This window comes from Emys orbicularis, chromosome 1 (genome assembly GCF_028017835.1).
Source record: "Emys orbicularis isolate rEmyOrb1 chromosome 1, rEmyOrb1.hap1, whole genome shotgun sequence".
In the NCBI taxonomy this organism is placed as follows: domain Eukaryota; kingdom Metazoa; phylum Chordata; order Testudines; family Emydidae; genus Emys; species Emys orbicularis.
The window spans coordinates 333,515,564-333,525,345 of NC_088683.1; the positions used below are offsets into that span (position 1 = coordinate 333,515,564).

General features: G+C 50.6%; 1 protein-coding gene across 1 annotated transcript; it reads left to right on the forward strand.

Annotated features, from left to right (window-relative positions):
• The first annotated feature begins 3,466 nt into the window (after positions 1-3,466).
• On the forward strand, positions 3,467-9,572 carry LOC135895542 (vitelline membrane outer layer protein 1-like). The gene is made up of 3 exons (XM_065423657.1): positions 3,467-3,637; positions 6,242-6,345; positions 9,278-9,572. Exons 1-3 carry the CDS (start codon positions 3,467-3,469, stop codon positions 9,570-9,572), a joined length of 570 nt encoding a protein of 189 aa, XP_065279729.1.
• Positions 9,573-9,782: the final 210 nt, after the last annotated feature.

Sequence of the window (9,782 nt, forward strand, 5' to 3'; positions counted from 1 at the left end):
GGACATACTGGGTTCCCCTGGGTTCCCTTAGCAGGCAATACTTCCCCTCTCGCAAGCACTGAATCTGCCTATAAAACAAGGACGACTTTATTTGGGTGCAAGGGGACACAGAATCAACTTGGGGAAACACACCAACTATACATAGAAATGAATAAACTAGCCACCCTATGGTATCTTTGGCAGAAGTCTGTTAATTCAACAAGGAGTCTGGTGGCACTTTAAAGACTAACAGATTTATTTGGGCATAAGCTTTCGTGGGTAAAAACCTCACTTCTTCAGATGCACTGTTAATTCAGTTCCCCACCCTCCAGGTGAATGTCCAATAAGCAGCTGCCTTTTTCACCCATCACTTCCTTCCCTCTACTAAGTCCCACTTATTGTTGGGGTCAATGAGGAGCATAGTTCCAGAGTCCAGGACAGCACTTGGCCAACTTGCATCCCACCCCCAGGGGAAGTGGTGCCTGGTCTGGTCCTGAGGGTCCACCACAAAACCCATCTATGGTGATTTCAACCAGTGTTCACTCAACTCTGCTGCTGTCTACTGCTGCCTCTCACCACAAAGTTGCTTCTGAATTATCTCTTGTTGCAGAATAGCCTCTAGCATCTCTTTGCAACCTCTTCCATGAAGGGGGATTAATGATCTGTAGGACCCCCCCCCCCCCCAGCATATTCCTTGACATAAGCAAGGTGCACCCCTTCTCCTCCCTGCACCTCAGTCCCACTCCCACACCAATTTGGAGTTCGTGTATTGTTCTGGTGACTCCCCAAAGTGTCACTTGGAGGATTTATGGGAAGAAAACTTATGCAAATGAAGTCTCGGTAGCTGTACTTTCCCTGTTCACCAACCAATGGTGGCAGAGAGCTCCTTACCCTGTAAAGCAGGAGTAGTCAATAGGCAGCCCTAGGGCCAAATCCAGACTGCCATATGCATTGGAACAGGCCACAAAATTTTTTTATTTACTTATTATTATTATCATTATTTTTACTATTTTTGTATTTTCTCTAGAATCTGGACCTTGACTATACCTTGACCAAGAAATTTGGTGGACCTTGACAAAAAGAATTGATTACCCCTGCTGTAGAGCTTCTGTCTCTCTGGAGTTCTGGGTAAACAACTTTGAAGCAGCTCTTGGCCACTCTTTCTCCTGTTCACCAACAGATGATAGCACCAAGCTCCCTGCCTTCTGGGAGCTTCAACCACAGGACTGACACATGCAACTGTTAACAATGACCTCAGATCTTGCAGCCTTTCTGTGTTGGCCCTTCTCTCCCCAGAAGCTGACTTGTTTATTCTTTAAGAAACTTTTCTGTAGAAACTGGATTTGACCTAACCACGTGGGCTTGTCACACAGATTTAAAGGGAAAGGGTTAAGAATTGAGTAGGCACCTCAGAAGAAACAGTCTAACTTAGAGGTGGGCAAACTATGCCTGCGGGCCACATCCGGCCCGTGGGACCCTCCTGTCCGGCCCCTGAGCTCCTGGCCCAGGAGGCTAGCCTCCGGTCCCTCCCCCGCTGTTCCTCCTCCCACGTAGCCTCACCTTGCCGCGCCGCCAGCGCAATGCTCTGGGCGGCGGGGCTGTGAGCTCCCGGGGCAGCACAGCTGCTGAGCCCCACCTGACCTGGTGCTCTGAGCTGCGCTGTGGCGTGGCTGGCTTCAGCCGGGCAACGCAGCTGTAGCGCCACCAGCCACTGGTGCTCCAGGCAGCGCGGTAAGGGGGCAGGGAGCAGGGGGGGTTGGATAGAGAGCAGGGGAGTTGGGGGCGGGGCGGTCAGAGGGCAGGGCACAGGGGGGTTGAATGGGGGCAGGAGTCCCGGGGGGGGGCAGTCAGGAAGGCGGGGGGGTTGGATGGGGTGTTGGGGGGCAGTCAGGGGCAGGGGTTCCAGGGGCAGTAAGGGGACAGGGAGAAGGGGTGGTTGGAAGGGGCAGGAGGTCCGGGGGGGCAGTCAGGAAGGAGGGGGGGGTTGGATGGGGCATCGGGGGGCAGTCAGGGGCGGGGGTTCTGGGGACGGTCAGGGAACAGGGAGTAGGGGTGTGTGGATGGGGCAGGGGTTCCGGGGGGGGGCCCATAAGGGAACAGGGAGGGTTGGATGGGGCAGGAGTCCTGGGGGGGGGCCGTCAGGGGCCGAGAAGTGGGGGTGTGTGGATGGGGGGCAGGGTCCGGCCCGCCATACAATTTCCAAAACCCGATGTGGCCCTCAGTCCAAAAAGTTTGCCCGCCCCTGGTCTAACTGGCCTTGTTTTCTCTCAGGAGACAGAGACTACAGATGACCTTTGCTTCCTCATAAAGGTAAGTAGCCAAGGGTGAGTGTCTTAGCTTTATCCTATAGGTGTGACACATCCTAACTGAACAGGGAACAGGGGGGTTGAATGGGGGCAGGAGTCCTGGGGGATTAGTCAGGAAGGAGGGGGGGTTAGATGGGGCATCGGGGGGCAGTCAGAGGCGGGGGTTCTGGGGACAGTCAGGGGACAGGGAACAGGGGGGTATGGATGGGGCAGGGATCATGGGGGGGCTGTCAGGGAATGGGGGGTTTGGATGGGGCAGGAGTCCGGGGGGGGGGGGCGGTCAGGGGGTGAGAAACAGGGTGGGGGGGAGGCCCTTCATACAATTTCTGAAACCCGATGTGGCCCTCAGGCCAAAACGTTTGCCCGCCCCTGGTCTAACTGGCCTTGTTTTCTCTCAGGAGACCGAGACTGCAGATGACCTTTGCTTCCGCATAAAGGTAAGTAGCCAAGGGTGAGTGTCTTAGCTTTATCCTATGGGTGTGCCACATCCTAACTGAACGGGGACCACCTCCCCCACCAGCCTATGGGGCAGAGTCCAGGGTAGGCAAGACAGCAACCGGCAGGTGAAGAGCATGGAACAATGAGTGGAAAAGCAGGTAAAGCAATGTGTTTGCTCATCCAGGACCATGTGGTTCCAACCTGGAATGGATAAAATTACCATTTGGCTGGTGCCCAGACTTATGGACAGGGAGGGTGGGGGAAAATCTCACCACTCAGTGCGAGGGAGCTGCAGGGAGCAGAAATGAGACCCTGAGATAAAGCTATGAAAGGGAAAAAATATCTCTCTCTCTCCCTGGCAATCCCAGGACCCTCTGTCCAACACAGCCGCAAGGTCCTCTCCCCTGCTTCCCTTTCCCTCAGAACCTTCAGCAGCTGCCCTAAAACCCACAGACTGCCCTCAGGACACACTTTGCCCACTCTTTTGCTCAGGCCCTGGGCAGCAGTTTCCTTCAGCCCCTGACAGTCTTACTGGGGAATGATGAGCCCTTTGTGTGCAAGGGGTGGTTGGGTAGGTGCCTAGGCGCAGGGACGTGGCAATGAGTGATTGCTCCCAGATGGATTTGACACCAGGCCAGCAAGGAAACCCAGCCTAGCTTTCCTAGGTATAAATCTCCCTGTGCCTGGGGCTGCTAGTCACTTACAAGCTTCTCTGTGGGTAGCTCCAGAGCTGATACTTCACCATGCAGCCCCTCATCCATGTAGGGCTCTGCCTGCTCCTCTCCTGCTGCTTCCAAGGTGCAGGGGCGCGTAAGTACACCGACACCATCACTGTACCCAAAGGAGGCCCGTGGGGTGAATGGGGGAAAAAGGAGTTTTGCCCCCAAGGCTACGCCAATGGATTTGCATTGAAGGTAAAATTCTTCCCATCTCCCTGCCATTTCCTCCCCCCCCACACACACCCCCATCACCAGGCTCTCAGCAAGAACTTCTCTTGACTCTAGGTTGTTTCTGGGTTTTTTTTTAAATCTTCTCTTCCTCAGACTCTGGTCAGCCATCAACATACAGGGCCACTGAGTTTATTAAAGGGTGTGGGGTATGGGATATCTGTGACCCCAGAGCTGGGGCAGAAAGGAGATGAGAACACAATTAGGTTAATGGGGCTTTGCTTTGGGCTCAACCAGAAACATCTGTCAAAGCAGAAAGGGTCAGGGGGTGTAGGAGCAGAGTTAGGAGGCGATACTAAAAGAGCTAAATCGGTCTGGCTCGGGTGAGCCGCGAGTAAGACGTGGGGATGTGACCGCTGTCTGTAAGTATCTGAAAGGTGTTAACATGAAAGGGGGTGGGGGGAAAGTAGGAGGAAGGGAATAAAATGAGTGAAGGAAGTTTTGCTTGAAACTCATTCTGAGGGCAGGCCTCCACTAGAAAGTTTTGCCAGCAGAGTTATGCTGTTAAGGGTGTGATTTATTTTCATTTTTTGAAAATATTTCTATGCTGGGAAAAGTCCTAGTAGATGTGCCAAAAGTGCTGTTGCCAGGACAGTATATTTTGCTCACCAAACTGGAATAAGTTATACCAGCAAAAGTATTTTTTTGCTACTACAGTTACAGCTACAGAAGGAGGACATTGCGAGTAAGGCTAGAACAGCAAAACTATTCTAGTGTAAACTAAGCCTCAGGTTTCCCTGCCAGAGAAGGAACTGTTAGTCTGTGGAGTAAGGGAATGAGTGGGAGTCCCATCACCACTGCATTTAAATCCAGCCTGGATATCTCCCCTCTCTAACTGCTGTGAATCTGTGTGTGGAAATCCAGTGTGGGGGTTATGGGTAGGGGCAGCCTGTTCACTCTTCCCAGCAGGGATCCAGGGTCTCTGCCTGACAGAGTGTATGTCAAAGAGGTGGAAAACATAAAGGGGAATAACAGTAACTGCTCGCTTAACATTGTAGTTATGTTCCTGAAAAATGCTACTTTAAGTGAAATGATGTTAAGTGAATCCAATTTCCCCATAAGAATTAATGTAAATAGGGGGGTTAGGTTCCAGGGAAATTTTTTTCGCCAGATAAGACTGTGTGTGTGTGTGTGTGTGTGTGTGTGTGTGTAAATATATATATATATATATATATACAATAATGATTGTGAAGCTTGGTTGAGGTGGTGGAGTCAGAGGGTGGAAGAGGGTGGGATATTTCGCAGGGAATGCCTTACTGTTAGATGACAGGTTTGAGAGTGGTAGCCGTGTTAGTCTGTATCAGCAAAAACAACGAGGAGTCCTTGTGGCAGCTTAGAGTCTAACAAATTTATTTGGGCATAAGCTTTCGTGGGCTAGAACACATCCGATGAAGTGTGTTTTAGCCCACAAAAGCTTATGGCCAAATAAATTTGTTAGTCTCTAAGGTTCCACAAGGACTCCTCGTTGTTTTTATTGCTAAATGATGAGCTAGCACTTGGCTGAGCCTCCAAGGGTTAACACGTTGTTATAAATGTAGCCTCACACTCTACAAGGCAACACAAATGGAGGGAGGAGATACAGCATGGCAGACAGAGACAGAGACACACACCGTGTGTGTGTGTGTGAGAGAGAGAGATGTGCATTGCTGGATATTAACTGCATTTTTTTTAAAAGAAAGGAAAATGTCCAGCAATGCACATCTCTCTCTCTCTCACACACACACGGTGTGTGTCTCTGTTGCTCTCTGCCATGCTGTATCTCCTCCCTCCATTCGTGCTGCCTTGTAGAGTGTGAGGCTACATTTATAACAACGTGTTAACCCTTGAGGGCTCAGCTGAGTGCTAGTTCATCATTTAGCAGTAAAAACAACGAGGAGTCCTTGTGGAACCTTAGAGACTAACAAATTTATTTGGCCATAAGCTTTCGTGGGCTAAAACCCACTTCATCGGATGTATTCTAGCCCACGAAAGCTTATGGCCAAATAAATTTGTTAGTCTCTAAGGTGCCACAAGGACTCCTCATTGTTTTTACTGCTAAATGATGAACTAGCACTTGGGTGAGCCCTCAAGGGTTAACACATTGTTGTAAATGTAGCCTCATACTCTAGAAGGCAGCACAAATGGAGGGAGGAGATACAGCATGGTGGAGAGCGACAGAGACACACACCGTGTGTATGTGAGAGAGAGAGATGTGCATTGCTGGAAATTTTCCTTTCCTTTAAAAAAATGCAGTTAATTTAATAACAGGTAGTTGGGAGGGTTTATTGCAGGGATCAGCAGCCTTTGGCACACGGCCCGTCAGGGAAAGTCGCTGGCAGGCCAGGGTGGTTTGTTTACCTACGGTTCACCATTCCAGGCCAGTGGGGGCTGCAGGAAGTGGCATGGGCCGAGGGATGTGCTATTTACCAGACGCTGCAGGTAAATAAACCTTCCCAGCCCACCAGTGGCTTCCCCTGATGGGCCATGTGCCAAAGGTTGCCAATGCCTGGTTTATTGGCTTGGGGGTGGGATTCCTAACCCTTCTTCTCCCAATCTGTACCTGTGCCACCATCTCCTGTACCCCTCTCCTAGGTAGAGCCTGAACAAGGCGCTGGGATAATATATGATGACACGGCTTTGAATGGCATTCGCCTGTACTGCACTGACGGCTCCGTCATCGAGTCCACGGTGGGGCCGTGAGTAGCTCTTTGGTTTCTCTCCCATCCCTCCTGCTCTGCAAGTGCAGAGAGAATAACCATGAACAATGCCATTTGCACAGGGTCTCTTCTTGGACTGTTCCCTCTGTTTGGAGGTAATCTGTAAAGGAAAATTAAAATAGGGCATTGGCTGTTTCTGCTTCTTTATGATGGACACAGCTGGCCATTTCATGTTAAAATTCAGATCTTGTGTGCCCTGGAAGTTGCTGTGAAGGACTGGAGAGAACCAGTAAAATGATACCAGCCCCAGAGTCCACTGTGAAAGCTGCAGCAATTGGGGGTTGGGGAAAGGAATTTTTAGCTACATCCTTTCATATTCTTTGGGTGAAATCCTGGCCCTACTGGAATGAGTGGGATTTTGCCATTGTTGTCACTTCGTGGCTCTGTGAGTTGCACCGGCTCTGGCCAGGTAGCTGGTACAGCAGCCCTTGATCGAACTGCCCAAAAAGACCAAAGACTCGGCCAGGTTTACTGTCAACAAAGCACTGTACTAGTACCCCATAGACTCTACAAGAACACTAATACATGTGTAAGCAGAGTCAGGATAAGCTCTACCCTGACATCTGGTGGTGAATTATGGTGAGGGTTGAAAAGAACTTCAGGGGCTGATCTTGTTTGCATAGGCACACCCACCCGCCTAGCCTGGGACAACAACAACTGAAAGTGGTTACTTTGGCTGGTGTGGGATCCCCAGTTTCTCTGTTATTGGGGCAGGAAGAATAAAGTGTTGTTACCCTGATTCTGTGAATCAAGGCCAGTGGAACTGTTGTATGACAGAGGGACTCACCAGTAACTAAGTAGCACTTGCTAGACAAGGGGCATGGGTTACAAAACCCAGTGAATTGAGAGAGGTTGGGGATAGGTATGTGTGCCTGATGGTATGGGCCCCTTTTGGGGGCCTGGAACACCAATTGCATTATTCCCTCTCTCCACTGTTGAATAGCAGAGCTAAGTTTGCTTCCATTAAGAGTCTAGCTAGAAGTTGCTGAACTGAATTCACTTTGGGCCAATGGTGCACCAGCACTGGGGCTCCCCTACTACAAGCTGAAATCACTAAAAGAGCTAAAATTGCTGAGCTGAGATCACTGAATGCTGTGTTAACCAGTGGGGAAGCCTGAAGATATATTGCTAAGCAGCTGGCAGAGCCGAGCAGTTTGTGGGACGGTTGGAGCGGCCCATGGAACAGCGAGCGGAGCAGTGCAGAGCAGAGCTGAGCCATTTGCGGGGGGCAGCTGGAGCGGTTCATGGGATGGCTGGGGGAGTGGAGCGGCTGGCAGAGCTGAGCAGTTTGTGGGATGGTTGGAGCGGTCCACGAAACAGGGAACAGAGCGGAGCAGTTTGTGGGGACGGCTGGAGGAGCAGAGTGGAGCGGCGTGGCGCGGCTGGTAGAGCGGAGCCAGTCGTGGTAAAGGCGGCAGCAGAACTCCACGGAGAGGTGGGGCAGTCGGCCTCGGACCACGTAAGGTGCCCCTTAACATCCCGTGTGCCCCCCCCATTTCCGCTCAGGCTGGGGGGGTAAAACTCTGCAGATAAACTTTTGAACTCTGGGGCGGCACTGACCAGGGACAGAGACTTTGGGGTTGTTGGACTTTGGGGTGATTGGACTTAAGACCCTGAGGGGAAAAGGACACTGCCAAACTTACTTGGAGGTGGGTCTTTTGCTCATGGTTTGTGTTATGAATCCTGTTTGTGGTGTTTCCCCAACATAATGCCGCATTGTTTCCCTCCTTTATTAAAAGGCTTTTGCTACACTCAGACTCCGTGCTTGCGAGAGGGGAAGTATTGCCTCCTAGAGGCGCTCGGGGGGGTGGTATGTAATTGTCCCAGGTCACTGGGTGGGGGTTCGAGCCGGTGTTGCATTGCGTTATTGAAACGGAACCCCTAGATACTGAACCCGGCCCTTGTTGCTGCCAACTCAGAGGGGCAGAAGGGTTACACATGTATGCCCATGACAATGGATCAGCTCAGTAAGTGGCATGACTTTCTATTTCCCCTTGGCCAGACAGACACCCCCTCTGTGACCACTCTTTTATACACTGATACAAACAAGTTACGTATTACCCTTCTGATGTGGTTAGTTACCAACCCTACCCTTCGTACCTCCTGATTCGAACAAAACATTTTCATCCATCATCCCATCCTGTCCTCCCTCCTTGTTTGACTTAGGATCAGTGTGTATCACATGCCAGAGGACTTCTCCCTCATGGAGTTCCCTTCCCCAGCTTCTCTAATCTTGCTCTCTCCTGCCCATTGCTTCCTTTTCCTGGCTGACTCTTTCCCCATCTTTAAAATACCTCCTGAGTCCTAGCTGATTTTTTTGTTCTGTGTTTGATAATTTTCCACAGCTCAAAAATCCTCCTCCCCTCAGACAGAGGAGGAAATATTTTTTGCATTAGACTGCAGTTACTCTTTTGCATAACTTTTGCATGGTCAAAGCATTGTCATTAACATTAATTACCTCCCCGTTGTCTTCAGACTGGAGAATATTTGGTGTGTGTCCTCTCAGCAGTGGTGGATCCACATACAGAGAGGCATTTATGATACAGCAGTTTTTCATAGTAACGTTTCATCATAACTCAATAATATCAACCAGAACTGATAAATTCTACACACATTTTCCCAAATTGTGACTCAAGGCTCATCTCCTGAGTCTCCCAGGGAGTCCTCCAGCAAAACCAGGGAAGACCAGGCTTGACACTTCTGATATTTCTGAGGTTAAATACAAGCAAGAAAAAACACTACTCAAGAAAAAGAAAACAAAATACCCCAGGTTCTTCCAGGCCTGTTTTCAGGTCACTGATGTGTGTCCTATGAACACTGGTCTTGGTGCACAGTAGCTAGGATGACTGGTGCCCCTTGGTGGGTAGCAGACCCTGAGTAAGCCTCAGGTAATTAGTTTCTTCTCTGGCAGGTGGGGCGACTGGAGTGGGGTCCGACGGTGCACCGAGAGCAACCTGATCTCCTTCTCGCTGAGAGTGGAACCGTCCCAGGGATTGGGCGATGACACGGCAGCCAACAACATTGAGTTTGAATGCTCAGATGGGGCCAAGATGATGGGCACTGCACAGTCCTGGGGTGATTTTGGCCCATGGAGCACTCGCTGCAGCTCTAAGGGGATTTGTGGGATCCAGACGAAGGTGGAGGCATCCCAGGGAGGTGGGGATGACACAGCGCTCAATGATGTGAAGTTCTTCTGCTGCAACTAAACAAGCACCTGTCCCTGCCCAACCCCCAACACCAGCACCTGCCCATTAAACACCATTAAAGTTTAGCTCTGCTTTTGCACAGGAAGGTGTCTGTCTTATTGACCCAAATCAGACATGTGATCATGTACCATCTCCACATCTACAAGGGAACGCTGGATTGTGAGGAGAGACAGGGAGGAGCGTGGAAGGGGGAGAGATAATGTCTCTGAT

Coding starts and splice junctions, on each gene's coding strand:
- LOC135895542 (XM_065423657.1), top strand. CDS start 3,467: ATGCAGCCCCTCATCCATGTAGGGCTCTGCCTGCTCCTCTCCTGCTGC. Junction 3,638..6,241: donor CCAATGGATTTGCATTGAAG/GTAAAATTCTTC, acceptor CCCCTCTCCTAG/GTAGAGCCTGAACAAGGCGC. Junction 6,346..9,277: donor ATCGAGTCCACGGTGGGGCC/GTGAGTAGCTCT, acceptor CTTCTCTGGCAG/GTGGGGCGACTGGAGTGGGG.